General features: G+C 39.3%; 1 protein-coding gene across 3 annotated transcripts in view; it reads right to left on the reverse strand.

The window, feature by feature from the left end:
- LOC110200684 (butyrophilin subfamily 1 member A1-like) overlaps nucleotides 1-17,435 on the reverse strand; it is a 32,135-nt gene that overhangs the window by 13,342 nt on the left and 1,358 nt on the right. For all 3 annotated transcript variants that reach the window (XM_020976078.2, XM_020976079.2, XM_020976077.2), the window contains exons 2-5: nucleotides 11,172-11,273; nucleotides 8,791-9,138; nucleotides 5,274-5,555; nucleotides 3,053-3,166 (exon numbers count right to left, since the gene is read on the reverse strand). In XM_020976078.2, the coding sequence (XP_020831737.1) occupies nucleotides 3,053-3,166; nucleotides 5,274-5,555; nucleotides 8,791-9,138; nucleotides 11,172-11,273 (846 nt within the window). The remainder of the gene's footprint in view (nucleotides 1-3,052; nucleotides 3,167-5,273; nucleotides 5,556-8,790; nucleotides 9,139-11,171; nucleotides 11,274-17,435) is intronic.

A 17,435-nucleotide genomic window follows, 5' to 3' on the forward strand; every position in this document is an offset into this window, starting at 1 on the left:
ACAAAAGATATCATGAAATGGTTTGAAGAGTATCTGGGGAAAAGTGAAGGAATGAGTCAATTTCCCAACAAACATTCACCCATCCCACAAATAAAGATTCAGTTTATGGATCATTAGCTGAAAGAAAAGATCTGCCCTTTAACTTTGGCAAGACAGTAATGGTGCTGTCAGCAGTTTCTGGCCAGAGTACCTGCGATGTTCAGTCTTCACCATATTTACACTGCCGTTTATTGTGTATATTGCTCCCTTGCTTTTACTTTTTCAACTGGAAGAACCTTATGCAAGTCTTTTTTTCTCCTTAATATTTTGTTCAAGGGAGCTTGTCCCAAAGTAGCATGAGCTGCCTTCAGCAGCCTTCAGTCCACGTTCATGGGAGGCCTTCTAATGCAGACTAAATCAAGTCTCTTACAGAAGTCATCCTTTTGGACTGAATGATATCAGGTGTTTCTTTCAATTTACACACATTGTGATTCTGTGAGTGTGCAAAATTTGGAGGCATTTATCTACCTCAGAAGGCAATAAACTCCCCGACACTGGATTCTATGAGCAGAAATTAAATAGCCATTGGTCAAAGATATTGTGGATTTATCATTTGGGGCATGGGAGAAAACAGATGGCCTATGCAAACTTCCCAAGTCTGAAGACTTACAGCCCAATATTCTGGACTCTGACCCAACCAAGCTCACCCTGATCTGTATTTCCCTGCAATTATAATCTACACCATGCAATTTATCATATAACTATGGGTGGGTATTTACATATTATTACCTGATTAGTCTGCAGTATGATATCCAGCACCTTGAGGGTTAGACATAATAGAAGACAAGTGCACTAAATGTACGAACCCTAACAAGGAAATCATTAAAGGCCTTGGTTGGTTGCACAGATAGGAGATGAGAGGTGCTTAGGATCCTGCAAATCTTTGCTCTCCCCTCTCCATTCCATTCTATCTCTTCAACTTATTCCCCATTAACTCTATCACTGCACCCATTTTGGACATCTTTGATGTTTCCACCAAGCACCCAGTAAACTCATTACTGGAAAATCTCATCATTTTGAAAGATCCAATCAATCAGGGACTGCTGACTCAGACCTCACCAGTATGGTTCCCCCTCTGAGGAGAAGGGAGAGGGAGGAGCCATGAACTCTTCACATTCCACTTACGGAAGGGATAGAGTACAGACATCTCCTCGTTTCCTACCTGGCTGCACTCATTTTGGACTTCTTTTTTTTTCCCTCTGGCTGTACTCATAGGGGACTTTTTTGGTTTTGGTCATGCCTCCATGCTGAGTACTTTCTCCTTCCCCTACATGCTCATCATCTTTCTTTATGTGTTGTCTTCCCCCATCAGACTGTAAGCTTCCTGAGGGCAGGGACTCTCTTTTTCATATTTGTATCCCCAGGGATTAGCACAATGCTTGGCACATAGTAAGTACTTAAATATTTATTGACTCATTCTACAAGTGTGTAAATGTATGTGTGTAAGTATGAAAGTAGGTATGTATATATGTTCATATGCAAGTATATGTCTGCCCTGAGAGAATGTAAATTTCTCAAGGGGAGGTAATTTTGTATCTCCAGGCCTAACATGGTGCCTATCACCTAGTAGGTGCTTAAAAAATGTTGATTAATCAATTCATCATCTTTATCTCCCCAACTAATCTTTCCCATTCAATCTAATGCTTCCACTGAAAGGGTGGGGTGAAGGTGGAGTGACTTCCAGGTATGCGGAACTACCTATTCAAAGGCATGAGCATGAAAATGGGTGATAGAATAACGCCTATCGAGTTGGATTGAAATGATGAATGGATTTTGGCAAGTTAGATGCAAGTTTGACCAAATTGTATGAAGCACCAGAGCGGAGGAAAGAAGGAAAAGAATCTTCAGACTCAGAGAAGACTGAAGTTCAGATTACACCTCAGACACTTTTTATCTGCGTGACCATGGATGAGTCAACTAGAAAATGATCACGATGTCTCTAGGACCTATCTCATAGTCCTGTTATGAATCTCAAAAGAGAAAATACATGGCCGAGATCAGTGTCAATCAATTAGCTGGCTTCCGGGCTAGAGCAAAGATAGTCCCTCAAAGGACTTCTAAAGGCTCTTAACATCAGCTACTCATGTTGTTTCATTGTCTTCCCCTAATACTCTCCAGGATCCAGAAAATCTCCAGAATTATTCAAAGGAATCTTGCATCCAGGCTCTTAGTGCTGAGAGAAATAAAATCAAAAGTAATTTAATAGGAACCACTTATCATCTTATTTTAAAAATCAATAGATTAGTAATGTTGAGAGATGGATATTTTCACATAGTTTAATAAAATCTGCTCTGAATTATAATTAAGTGAAAAAATATGTGTCTATGCTCCTTCATTAGTATTTAGACTTTGTTATTGGGACCACAAATGCATAATAATAATGATGGTGATATTTAATAATAATAATGGTATTTATGTGGTGTTTTTAAGGTTTGCAAAGCACTTTAAGCCACATTATCTCATTTGATCCTCACAATGACACTATGAAGCCAGTGCTATTGCTATCTACTGTCTATTTTATGACCATTCAGGAAAAATGTGAGGAAGAATGAATTCATCAGCCTGTATTACTAAATAGGTTTCAACCTACCTTTCCAAGCTTACTGCATCCTGATCTCTTTCACGAAGCCAAATTGGCCTTCTTTTCATTCCCTGTGCCTAACGTTCTATCTCTCATCTCTGTACCTTTACCTACACTGTCCCTCTTCCCCTCCAAGATTCTCAGGTTTCCTCCAAAGCTCAGCTCCAACACTCATCTTCCATCTGAAGCCTACGTCTAACAACATCTAGCTTGCATCTGAAAGTTCCCGTAAGATACCGTTAATACACCCCACCTACAGGTATCCACTTAGAATCAAATTGGATTTGCAATGGGTTTCTCGTAATCTGAACTGATCCCCCTAATGTCAAACCAAGAATAAACTGCAAGTAATGACTCAGACAGTTCATAATCTTCTCTAGGTCCCATTGCATTGTAAAATAAGCCCAACCTACCCACCATTTATCCCTTTACCTTGGACTGTTTGTAGAATGTCATCATAATAAGTGAAGAATAGGAAAATTCCAGCAATAAATACACAGATCAACAATGGGATTATCCCAGAAGAGGTCTCTGGAAGCAAGTTATCTAAAAAAAAAAAATCTCAGAGTTATAGGCAGTTGATGCCTGAAGAGGCCTTACCGATTAGAGCAAAATCCTAATTTAACAGATGAGGAAACAGAGGCCCAAGCAGTTCTAGAGCTTTACCCAAGGTTCGCATATGGTGGACCTAGAGCCCAGAAATCCTAATTTCACAGTACCCTGATTCCCTGGTCGGAACACTGGCCCTGAGGTCTTCCTGAGCTTATGCAGACAGATGCCCTACTCTCCTCTGCATTGCTGTTAGCACAACAGGGAAGGCAGCCTATACATAGGCCCAAGAAGGGAGCTGGTGTGACTTATTAAGATGTCACCTATGATTTGGCCAAATGGAGTCTCTCTCCAACAACTCTAATTAAGAGGGAGAGATGCTATAGTTACTACCAATTGATCTGAAGCTAGCTCTTTTTCTTCCTGAAGATTACCAGTTCAAGAAACAAGGAAATGTTTGTTGAATTGGGGTAGGGTAAGGTCAAAAGAAGGAGAGTTAGTAGGGAGTCAGGATGGCAAGACTGGCCTAGGATTCTTGAATGTGTCTGTCCTGCTCTGTGTTTATATGATCAACAGTATAATGACCCTTGTATTCCATGTACCCTCCTCCAGGGGCTATTACTAAATAGGCATGCCCTATAAGAGGCCTGGCAGAATCAGCATTACTGGGAGTAGAATTATCACAGATTGTAGGGCCAGAAAGAACCTCAGAATGTCTGGTTCCATTATTCTACAGATCAGAAAGTTGGAGCCCAGAGAGAGGTTAAGTGACTAGCCTAGAGTTACATAGTTAGGGCAAATACTGAGGCAGAATTTGAACCTGTGTCTCCCTGATTCCAAATTCAGTGCACTGCTCATGTTCTAACTCTCTCTCGCCCCCATGTTGGTAAATGCTCCTAATGCATGTGTACTGTTATGTAGCCCACAATTCAGAAGTTCAGGGGTGAAGAATGACACATTGTTCCTGTCCGTATCTTTAGGCAGGCAGGTAAACACCAAGCATCGAGGTGGCACAGTGCATAGAGTGCCAGGCCTGGAGTCAGGAAGACTCATCTTTCTGAGTTCAAATCTGACCTCAGATACTTATTAGCTGTGTGACCCTGAGCAAGTCACTGAATCTTGTTTACCTCGGTTTTCTTATTTGTAAAATGAGCCAGAGAAGGAAATGGCAACCCACTCCAATATCTCTGCCAAGAAAACCTCCAGTTGGGTCACAAAGAGTCAGATATGAGTGAAAATCAGCTGAACAACAACACCTGTCAGGCTTTGTGCTAAGTGCTGAAGAGAGAAACAGAAGCAAAAAGAAGGACAGTTCTGGTCTTCAGAACAATGTCCATTTCATTCTAGTGGTGAAAGAAAACACATAAAGGGAAGCTTGAAAGGGGATGGAGTAGGGGAAATGTAGTATGGCAAACATATCACAAGAAGAGAAGGTCCCAGGTGATAAGGAAAATGCCAAGGTGAGAGGACAGCTGAGTCATGGTTCAACAATTCTTAAAGATTTTGGCATGACTGGGAGGGTAAATGAAGCATGGCCAGCCTGACCCTGCCCCCAAAGCAGAGGCCCCAGAAGGAATTCACCAGTGGGAGAAGAGGGGCTTTGACCAATAAAGAGAAAATGGGGGGAGCATTTAGGGAGCAGATGAAGCCACGTGAATATGTGCCCTTGTTCAATCTGCTTCTATGGGTTCACTGGAAATGGTTAGGCCAGTTGACGAACAGCAAACACAGCTCCCCTCAGCAATAAGGGAATGTGAACGGCCTCCAGTCCTGGGAGCCTCCTTGCTAATGTAAAGCCCCAGAGTCTCAGTACCCTTGAATGGTAGGAAGCCAAAGGAAGGGGCAGCCTGGTATATTGAAAAGAGAAGTGGATTTGTATTCTAAAGATACATCTGAATCCAGACTCTGCCACTTAAGACCAGAGAATTTCTGGAGTGTCTTCCATTGTTGAGATCCTACATTTCCTGATAGTGAAATGTCAGACACTATGACCCATGATTATGTGAAACATTTAGAGGGGTCTGGCTTTCCCGCTCTTTTTAGGGCCTACATTTTGCTCTTTCTGGGCACAAGGCTAGCTCTGGTATTTAGGGATGGAACTGACCTTCCCGAATCAACTTTGCTTCCTTCTCTTGCTTGAGGAGGGGGTTCCAAATGAAACAAGAGATGGTTTCTTTTAAACTGGATGACACCACGATCGACATTTCTACAGAGAACAGCCCATCGTCCTTCTGCCTAATGTTCTTCGACATTGGTAACAAGGGCACCCCATAAATGTTCCTCCACTGTGCCTCAGGCTTTGGATACCAGCCTGTAGATGTGCATGTCAGCCGAAGCCTATCCGCTCCATTAAAGTTGGTGTGTATGTGAGGGGTTGAGCCAATTCCTAGGAGAGAGAAACACAGCAGATTGGAGGTCATTTCCATGCAAACAATGATTTTTAATTATCTTATTAACTATGTACGTTTTGCAACTGTTGCAAACGGGAAAATATGGGATGAAAAAAACTGCACATATCTACACCACTGTATGTGGCATACCTATCCAATGAGGGAGGTAGAATTTTTTAATTTAAATAGGAACTTATTAGGTGCCTGCTATATGTCAGGCACTGTACCGAGTGCTGGGAACACAAAGCCAAAATCAGCTGAAGTCCCCGTCCTCAAGGAATATATGTTGGAAGAGAGGTGGGAGAAGACTACAGGTACACTGATAAATGAAACATAGACAAAGACATTTCAGAGAGATGGAGAGGGTATGAGACACAAATGACAGACATAGCTAATATTTTGTAGCAGTATTGAGATGCAAACAGATTGCAGCAGGCAGAAATGGTGACATCACAGATGAAATAATGAACTATAAAGGCCTTTACTGGAATTCCAAAACTCAGCTGCACAAATACAAAAGCAGGGACACCTGACCGGCCACTGTGTTTAAGAAAGGCCAGGGAACTGAGTGACTGGAAACCTCATATGAGTTAACAGTGAAACACTGAATCAGTCAAGGTACAAAGATTTATTAAACACCTATACTATGAGAGCTACCCTGCTGGGCACTGGTGAAACAAATATACTGAATGAAATGAGACAATGTTTACTCTTAAGCACCTGAATGAATAGATAAATGAATGACTGAATAAATAAATGGATAGATGAGTATATAAACAAATGAATGAATGAATGAACAAACTAATTGAGAGTAAAAAGCAGGAAGTTAAGTACTACGAAATCTGGAAGGGAGGGCAGGCCCCATTGAGAAGATGATACTTGAAAAAAAGAAAAGGATTCTTTGAAAGAGAAGTGAGGAGAAAAGACATTTTAAGAAGGTCAGTGCAAAGGCTTCGAGAGACTCCATCTGAAATGGTTCATTCAGTTTGGTAAATTTCAGAAAAAATTTCACCAAATGGGAGTGTATTAAAGGACTGTCCAGGGTAAGAAGAAAATGGTTTTAAGAAACTGAAGAATAAACACAGGGAGATTAAGATCACTGCTTTCAAACACTGGAAGGGCTGAGCCATTAAATAGTACTTCGATTTGTTGTGCTAGGTCCCAGAAGCATAAGCAATAGGTGGAAGTTGTATAGAGGAAGATTTCAGAAAAGTTCTGTAACAATGCAAGCTGTCCAAAAATTAAGCAATCTGCCTCAGTTGATAGTAGGGTCTCTTTTTCTGAAGATATTCGGGAGAAGAATAGATGATCACTTCTCAGGGACATTGGAGGGAAGATTCCTGGGCAGGTAGAGTTGCACTAGATGTTTTGAGGGTTCCCTTCCAATGTCCGTGAAATATATACACATGTATGTCTGTGCACATTTGTGAGCACATGCACTGAAAAGAGTAGGCAGTGAATAAAATCATGGCTATCTACATCTAATTAGGTTTCTGTGCAGATTGTGTTCCTAGGTATGGACAGAAATATTAAGCATCATGCATCTATGCAAATAACAACAGGATCCCCAAAGCCTTGCTGTGACAATCTCCCATCCTCTCATCTCCACATTCACACAGTCTATGAGTTTCCTGAAGCTTGAAGCTGCATTATATAGTATAGAAAGGGGTAAGTAGGGACACAATACTGTACCCTTTCCCTGGTAAAAGCTTTTTGCAGCTTCAACCTGTATCCTCCCAGTTGAAACTGAGGGAAGTTGTGGTCTTCATTACTATGTCCTGTTCCTTCAAGAGATTATTCTTTCTCTCCTCCCTTCTGCAATCATGCACCAGGACATATGGACTTGCCTTCATTTCCTCATGGACTTTTCAACACCATGCAATGTGACTTCCAGCCTCCACATTTAACTGAATTTGTGTTCTTTAGAGCTGCCAACAAATTCTTACTGGTAAATTCATGGCTTTTTCTCAGTCCTCATCCTATATTTTTTTTTATGATGTTGACCATCCTATCCTCCCAGATACCATTTGGGGGGGGCGGGGAGGTACTTGGATCTTTGTAGTATTCCTCCTCTCCTCAATCTCCTTTTCGGTAACTTCTTCTGTGGTATGGGTGTGCTCCAGATCTCTATCCTGGGCCTTCTCTCTATATACTCTCTTCTCCTCAATACATTTCATCAGTGCCCAAGAATTAAGTTGTCACTCTATTCAGAGGACTCCCAAATATACATTCCCAGTCCTTGTCTCTCTCCTGACCACTTGTCCCACATCACCTACAGACATCTCCATCTAGATGTCCCTTAGGAACGTCAAGCTTAGCATGTTCAAATCAGAATTCATCTTTTCCTGCAAACACACCCTTATCACTGACTTCTCTATTTCTGTCAAGAATAGCACTCTTTCTGGTCAATTAAGTTGAGTAACTCAAACTCTATATCATTCTTTACTCTTCCCTTTCACTCTCTACCCACATCCAGTCACCATTTTTTTTTATTCTACTTCCATGACATCTCTTATATTAATTCATTTCTCCATCTTCCCATGGCCACTACCCTGGTTCAGGCCCTTATCACATCTTGCCCCCCCAAATTAATCTCTCTTCTTCTAATCTCTTCCCAATTCAATTTGTCCTGCACCCAGATCTCAAAATTCACTTCCTAACACAGAGATCCAGACATGTCATTCTTCTCACGTTGAAATTACTTTCTACTTTGTATATAAATTATGTTTACTTATCAATATATTTGCTGCAAAATGTAAACTACTTGAGGGCAGGCTTAGTTTAGTTTTTGTCTTCAGAGGATCTTTAAACTGATCAACCCAAACCATGGGCATAATTATCCATCAGTTTAGCACATTAGCCAAAATACCATTTCAATAACTGCTGGAAATTCACCCTGATTTGACCATTATTCTCACTTCAAGTAGCTTCCCAGAAAGCTTACCCCAGTGAATCTAACTTAAGTATTTGCTTCAGATTGCATTCCATTTCTTCATCTGAACTACTTGTCTCTGACTGGAATGGACCATTACTTTCCAGAATAGGATCTTCCCCTTTGGATCACCCTCCCCTTTTGCTGGTCTGACCCAGGAACAAGGCAACATTGCCTTTAACGTTGGATGTCCCTGTTTTATCTCTGTAGCAGGATAGGGCTGCCTGTATTCCCCAGAAGCAAATTTCCCCATAGCTATTGCTTCCACGTGAGGACTTTGGCACCCGCCACAAACTCACCTGCCACATGTACTTGGAATTCAGCTTCATGAGAATAGATGGGACTTTTAAATTGACACAAATACTTCCCCTCATCAGATGGATGGATATTGCTCAACCTCAGGGCCACATTCCCACTGGAAATATTCTCTCGAAGGAATTCTGTTCTCTCCTTATATTCTGGAATTTGGTATTCCATTTGGTCCTGCTTATCTTTATAGTGATGAATTAGATCCGAATGCTTCTCATGGAACCACTTCACCTCCATATCCTCAGCATCCTTCTGGGGACAGAGGTGGCAGTGGAATGTAGCCTTTCCACCCACCAAGGCTGTGATTGGCTCCTGTGGTCCCAACACAGTGAACTTCCCTGGAGAATGGAGGCAGAGTCAAGGGAAAACCAGGGTTAATACTAGGAGAGGGACAAGATAAAAAGCAGCAGAATGTGGGAAAAGCATAAAGTCAAAAAGGTTTTTTTTTAATATGGAAAATACTTTTGACACAATAGAGACCAATCTCCACCTTTTGTAGATTACAGAAACATAAGAGCAATAAAACTTTAGAGTAGGAAGGACCTTCAAAGTCATTTAATGTACTCTTCACCACCCATCCCATGCCAGTATCCTCTCCAAAGTATCTCTGAGAGATAATCATCTACTCCCATGCTAAAAGATCTCACTGGTTGGGGAGTTCAAAACCTCATTGTTATCAGTTAACAAAAAACATAAGAGAAAAGTGGATCCAGACAAACAGGATAAAAAATAGTTGCCTTGAGATCACTGATCTGTGAGCCTAAAAATTCAGACTAAGGGCAGTGAAAAAGAAATCCACTAATATTGATGATCGATTTATTTTTAGTTTGATTATAGGATTAAGCTCCCTTATGTAGGAAAAGCTAGCCCTAACAGCTAAGCCAGACTAACATAGTCTCTTAAATCTATGTTATCTATAGATTTAGTGAAGAGACAGACTGAGAAGACTTTAGCATTTAGTAGCAGATAATTTAGAATAAGATACAATAAAGTAATCATAAAAGTACCCTTTTTTAAAGGCTAGGTTTCCCTTTCTGGCAGAAAGGGGCTTTAACCAGAGGCTAAATGCCCCTCTCAGGAAGCTGGAGAGAGGCCAGCCAGAGGTTACTTCTTTTCTCCAGCCTTAGCAGATAAACTCTTTTTTTTTTCTGTGAGCTAGAATTTAAATTGAGTAATGGAATCTTCTAAAGAAAATGGGGAGTGACTGCTAACTACTGACCACATGCTCCACTTTCCTAGTAGACTTTCTGGTTACAAAACATACCACCTGTAAGGAAAGGTGGGATTAAGGATTAAGGATTCTGGGTAGAATTAAGAAAGGCTGGGAGAAACTTAATAGTCAGGTGACCTGACCTGTCCAATTGAATTATGTTCAAAACAATTTTTTTATTCCTGTTTTCTGTTATAACAATCAGCTCTGTAAACTGCTCTTTGTCTCTGACATCTGAAGAGTCAGGTGACCTAATCTGATATGCAAATGCTCTCTTTGCAAATTAAATTATAGATGGTTTAGTAACTTTGTCCTCAGTTTCCTTTTTATTTCAGATCATTAATTTAACAGCGGGATTGTTATTTTAATGGGAAAAAATAGTCAGAACAGTTGGCAGACCAAACCAGTTAATTTACTAAAAGAAGCAAAATTGAGTGTGAATGCAAAGCTAGTCAAGCACTCTAAGAAAACAGGTCATATTTTCTGTGGGCTAGGTTCTCCTGAGATTCAAATTATCCCTACACATCACCAAAACTCCCCTCTAAAAATGGACATAAAGAGGTACAATGAAACTTTTTTTAAAAGCTGCCTTTATCTTATACCATATAACTTGTTCTAACATAAAAAAAAATTAGAAGAAAATAAATGGGGTCATCTTTCACAAATGTAGCTCAGCTAAGTAAGGAGCCTTAACCAAATAAGAAATAGAGAAAATCACTAAAGATTAAGTAGGTATTATATTACATGAAATTGAAAAACTTTTGCATAAATAAAATTAATGCAGCTAGTATGAAAAGGGAAATGATTAAATATCTCTGGTAAACATTTTCTATCCAAAATATATAGGGAACCAACACAAATACATAGGACTAAATGCCATTCTCCAATGGATAATTGGCCAAGAATAACAACAAACTGTTCTTGAAAGAATTGGCAATTATAAACAGCTTTATGAAAGACTGCTCAAAATCAGTAATAATAAAAGAATTGTATATCAGTACAATTCTGAGGTTTTACCTGACACCAGACAAATTGACTAAGATTAAAAATATGTGAAAAGGTAATGATGGCTACAGGTTTCAAGAAAATATTGAATTGGTCCAACTCTCTGGAAAGTAATTCAGAATAATGTTTTAATAAAAGTAACTAAAATGTCTGTACCTTTTGATCCAGAAGCAACTCTACTTCTACATTTCAAGGAGGTCAAAGAAGTCTCATGTTGGCCAAAAGAGTCACAGCAGCACTTTCTGTGGTGGAAAAAATCTGGGAGGAAAGAGACAAAGTAAGTGTCTATGGGTTGGGAAAGTATAAAGCTACTGCGAGTTCATGAATATAATGAAATTTTAGTTGTTGAGAACAAACAAATATGAAGAAAACAGGAGAAACACTTGAAGAATTATATGAACTGATGCATAGTGACAAGTAGAAACAAGAAACAAATGTACACAGATGACAGCAACATAATTAGGAAGCACAATAAAATGAAATCAAGCTCTGCATTTACAGTGCCCTGGCTTTGACCAAGAAAAGAGTAGAGAAAGTGAACTTTGCTCCCTTCACCATAGAGGTGGGGGACAACGGGTGTGGAATATTTTATATTCTATCAGATATAGCAAATTAATTATATAGCAAAGAGGCATAGTGGAGAGAGGGCTAGAGTTAGAGCCAAGAAAACCTGACTTTGAATCTTGTCTCATATACTTACCAGCTGATTGAACCAAAGAAAGTCACTTAACTTCTGTGCCCCAGTTTCTTCATCTGTAAATGGGAATAATAATAGCAATTGTCCCTACCTCAAAGGGTTGTTGAGAGGATCAAATGAGATATGTGTAAAGTACTTTGCAAACCTATGCTATACAAATGTTAGATATTATATGCTGACCGGTTTTTTAAGCAGCAGTTAGGTGATACCATGGATAGAGTACCTGGCCTGGAATCAGGAAGACTTCAGTTCAAAACCAGCTTCAGACATTTACTACTGAGTGATCCTGGGTAAGTCACTTAACTCTGTTTGCCTCAGTTTTCTCCTCTGAAGAAAGAAATGGCAAACCACTCCAGTATCTTTGCCAAGAAAAACTCAAATGGGGTCATGAAGAGTCAGACAGACAGGACTGAACAAAGGTTTTATGAAACAGCTATTTTCTTCCCCTTTAAAAAAAAATCTTTGTCATAAGGGAAGCTTTCATTGTTTAGCTCTGGAGAATATAGGAATGTATTAGCAAATGCAAGTGACATAAAAACCAAAGGCATTAATAAAAATGGATAAATGAAACATTTGTTTTGAAACCTAATGATCGAACCAGAGGCAAGTCTGTAAAAGTAATACTCTAATGGGTGTAATCTCAGCTGCTTAAATTACAAATTCTATTAATTTTAAATTTAACTAACCTAGTGATTACAGCTAGAAAGTTTTATGAGGAATAACTGGTTTTTCTATTGGGGGGGACAATAAAAGACCCCCACAGTAATAGCTAGATTTTTATAGACATAAAGGTGTATAAAGCACTTTACATGTTAGCTCATTTCATCCAAACAACCCCACAGTGATGAAGGTGCTATTAATATGCCCATTTTGCAGAAGAGGAAACTAAGGGTGATTTGCCCAGGGTCATTTTTTCAACTATTAAGCATCTGAGACAGGATTTGAACTCATGTTTTCTTTGTTCCAAGCCCAGTACTCTATTCACTGTGCTACCTAGCTACCAAAAGCATTAACTTGTATCTTGAACAAGACCCTCTTTCCACGGTTTTAATTTTGTGCTTCTTTGAGCCACGAAATGAAAAGATAGAACAGAATCAGAGATTATGCCTTAACTTCCTGATAGGTAAATGTATAGGTCCCACATTCTCCTAGTTACCTGGGCAGACAAATCCTAACTCTGCCTGACCTTTGCTGATTAACAAGATGCAATGATTATTAGGTTAGTAGAAGAAAATAAAGCCATTCCCTTTGCATTGGCTTAAGCAGATTGGGCAAGTGACTAAAGCGCAGATTGTTGTCATTAAAAATAAAATCTTCTACATATGAGAAGCCAGAAGGAATTTTGAGTACAGGTGGACTTAAAACTGAAGGCACAGAAATATAGACCAGCTGAGAGAGGTGTTAACCACAAGAAAAAGAAGCAGAGAACCAAGTCTGAGATATAACCAAAATTAGATTAAGGAAAGTTGGAAAACAGTCAAGAATTTGTGAAAAGAGCACCAAATTCTACTGATGAATTTATGTCTTTAAAATTTGTTCTATCTACAAGACTAGTCACTTTGTTTATTATATTTCTTGGTTTTAGGAAAGGTTTTTTTTTTAAGAATGTATGGAAAATTAAAGAGTTCTTCCACTTCACCATACCAATAGCTTAATACTGATAAGGCAAACCACCCAAGTAAATAACTGCATTGACCTTCTGGATGTGAACTATAATCACAAGCTATGTTCTTTTGAGAGATCAAAGTTGAATCTGGAAAGTGAAACAAATCTCGCCAGCAATACCACCACATGTTTAAAGTAGTTATTCAACGGTATGTAGATATAGCCAGCTTTTTGAAGCTAACTATTGTTTGATTGCATCGGAGACAAGTCAATGCCAATTTTGAAATGAAGAATAAAAAGTAGTTGACTTTGAAAAATTAAACTCTAAGGGGCAGCTAAGTGGTGCAGTGGATAGAGCACCAGCCCTGAAGTCAGGAATACCCGAGTTCAAATCCAGCCTCAGACCAAACAATTGAAATTTACTGGCTGTGTGACCTTTGGCAAGTCACTTAACCCCAATTGCCGGGGGGGGGGGGACTAAAAATAAATTTAAAAAAAAAGTTAAACTCTAAAAGATTAAGATAAAATGGCCAGTAGATTAAGCAGTGATTCCATTAACAAATATTTATTGAGAACCTACTATAGAAGCCTATCAACTGAGGAATGACTGAAAAAAAAGATGGCACATGAATATAATAGTATATGACTGTGCTGGGAAAAAAAGATGAACGTGATGAATACAGAGAAGTATAGACAGACCTACATGAATTGATGAAGAGTAAAGTAAACAGAATCAAGAAAATTATATACACAGAATACAACAGAGTCCACAGAAAGAATAATCACCACGCAGTAGTCAAAAGTGACTGTTGCAAAATTACAAAACACAGGCATGGTCCCAAAGAAGAGATATGAAAAAAACAATTCCTCCCTCTCCTGTCCAGAACAGGTGGTCCACAAGTGGGAAACATTGTATATATTTTCAAGGTCTTTCAATTTATTGACCACTTTGGCTGATTTATTTCTTTGCTTTTTTGTCATTAACATGTTCTTTGTTATATGGATAGCACTATGGGAATTGGAGAAAAAGAGATGCTAGAATGTAAAAAAAAAGAGATACAGGCAATATCAACATAAAAACTAAAGATATCAGTATAATTTTTTTTAAAAAAAAAGAATGTACTGTGTGCAGAACCATTGGTAATATGTGCTTTTGTGGCTGGAGAGGGCCCAAAATTTGAATGAGAGAATCTCTGCTCTCTTCTCCTCTCAGCACTCACAGGAAGACAAGCTTAGAGAATGTGAGGATTGGAAGGGACCTTGGCAGCCATTTGGTCCACCCAATACATTAAAGGAATCCCCACAATAATATGTGGGTAAGGGAATTGATTGATATACTGAATTAAGTCACAACCTTATAAAATCAGTAATCAGATGGCTAAACAACCAAGCAGTGAGTGCACAAAGTCCTGGGAAAGGAAATATATGCATAAAAATCACGTTTTGAAAGACCAAGGAAAGTTGGTCACATCCCAGGGGCTGCCAACAAGTTGTTCGGGTAATTTAGAACTGGACTCATTCCAGAAAGTGGAGTGTGCCATTCTGTCTCAACCCCCTGATTAGCCAGGCTCAAGCCTTGTCAGACCCTAACCCTGAATTCCTATTCATTTGCTGTTTAGCGGTGTTGACCAGGACCACGAAACATTTATGTCATTTAAGAGCATCTCCATCTCATGTCAGGAATGACATCTTCTTCCTTAGAAGACAAGGTTCTTGTCTCTAGTAGGTTTCAAATAGAGATGATGTTAGGAAATCATTTGACCTGGGTTCATCTTTGAATGTGATACGTAAAACCATCAAACAGAGAAACACTTACAGCGAAAGTGGCCGAAATGGTGTCCAGACTGGAGCCTATTACCTACCTTAAAGTGGTCTGCAGGAATGAAAAGGCCCAGACAACCTTACAGGCCTTTTGATCTCATGCATCAAAGAGCTATTGTGCCATGGTACCAGACAAGCTCTTGATCCAGCACTCTTTCGTGGCTTTAAGGGCTGGGGCAACCTGATATTGGTGGTGATATTGTTTTAAATTTGTAAAATAAAAGCAATGAATCATGGCCCTTCAAATCTGGTCAAGAATTGGCCTTTAAATTTTAAGCTTAAACTTCCTTCCCCTCTCCCTACCATGAAATTAAAAAGTACAAGGTTTCTTTTAAGGTGAAAAGTAATCATATTTGGGACCCATTTCCAAATTCAAAGGGACATCATTCTATATCATGTTACCCGAATTAGGAAATAGGAGACATTTAGTTTATTTTGAGAAGCCGAAAGGTGGCAGCAGAAAGAGGGGTCTTTTTTTCCTGATTCCTGATTGAAAAGAAAATGAGCCCTCTCTGCAGCAGGATAATCTTTTTACTCTTTAATTAACATTATTAACTAACTAATTTAACACTATTCCACTGACTACAATGGCTATCTGAAACCTTCTCTTCTCTCTTTAAGGCTCCCATAGTACCATCACCACTGCCTCAACTGAAGACCTCACCTAATAATTTTCTAAGAAAATAAAAGTCGTTAACTGTGAGCTTTCTCTTTTCCTTCCTCCTCATCTCACAACCCCTTGATATAATCTCTTTCTTTGTTCCACTCTCTGAAGAAGAAAGAGGTGGCCCTTCTCCTTACCAAAACCAACCTTTTCCAAAGTACTCTTTTTTTTTTTTGGCTAGGTAATGGGGGTTAAGTGACTTACCCAGGGTCACACAGCTAGTAAGTGATATATATATATATATATCTGAGGCAGAATTTGAACTCTGGTCCTCCTGAATCCAGGGCCGGTTCTCTATCCACTGTGTCACCTAGCTGCCATGTACCTTTAAGCCCAATCCCTCTCATCTTTTCTAGTAGATTTCTCCCAATATCATCACCCTGGCATTTTCATCTTCAATCTCTCCTTCTCTACTGGTCATGCCCCTACAAGCACACCAAAGTATCCCCCATCTCTAAAAACCTTCACATGATCCTATCACACTTCTAGCTACCATCCTCCATCTTTCCTATATATTTCAACCAAGTTCCTTGAAAAAGCTATAGATAGTATCTCTACGTCCTCTCTCTCTTTCCAAAATCTTTCCAAAATTACCAAAGACCTGTTTTCTTCATCAACAAATCTAATGGCTTCTTCCTAATTCTCATCCTGCTAGACCTCTCTGCCCCATTGGGCACTTATATCTACCCTTACTTCCTGTGTTTTCACTACTTCTCTGTCTTATGTCTCCTTTTAGCATTCTGATGAATTATATTTCCCAGTCTTCTTTGCTGGATCATCATCAATTTCATGCCCCTTAACTGTGTGTGTTCTCCAAGTCTCTGTTCTGTGTCTTCTTCTCTTTTCTCTGTACACTGTCACTATGATCTCTTTAGCGTCAATAGATGCAATTATCACCTGAATTCAGATTACATATACGTGTGTGTGTATACATATATGTATTTTTATACACACACACACACACACACACACACACATATAAATATCCAATTCTAGTCCAAAATAACAATTTGCCTGTTAGGAATTTTAAGCTAGATATGCTGTAAGCACTTCAATCTCAACATGTCCAAAGCTAAACTCAGCATCTTTCTCCTCAAAACTCACACCTCTTCCAAATTTTCTTATTATTATTGAGGGCACTATATCATCCTTACAGTCAAAGAATGATGAAACCTCAGTACCATCTCTGACTCTTCTCTATCATACACACTATATATTTAGTTTGTTTCTAAATCTTGTTTCAGTTGCCACATCTCCTGCATACGTCCTTTTCTCTTTATCAGAACAGCCACCATCTTAGTTCAGGCCCTCATTATCTGATCTTCTACAATAGCCTCTTTGCTTTCCCTGACCCAAATATCTCCCAGTTTCAACCCATCCTTCACCAAGTTAAAACAAATCCCAAAGAGAAGGACAAATTTGAGGGAATAGGAGGCAGTGGATTAAAAATGACGAGAGCAATTCCAAAAGGTGGCAAAGATGGGCAGGCTTTTGTAGGTAATGAGGCATCATAAAGCATATAAGGAGAAAGAAAAGATTATTGGGTACCATGAAGGAGAAACATGATTTTACCTACGAGTGTTATATTGGAATGATCAACAGAGATTAGGAGATGCTGTCTGGTGCAGAGCAC

This window comes from Phascolarctos cinereus, unplaced genomic scaffold (assembly GCF_003287225.1).
Source record: "Phascolarctos cinereus isolate Bilbo 61053 unplaced genomic scaffold, phaCin_HiC Scaffold_9;HRSCAF=440, whole genome shotgun sequence".
Taxonomy (NCBI): domain Eukaryota; kingdom Metazoa; phylum Chordata; class Mammalia; order Diprotodontia; family Phascolarctidae; genus Phascolarctos; species Phascolarctos cinereus.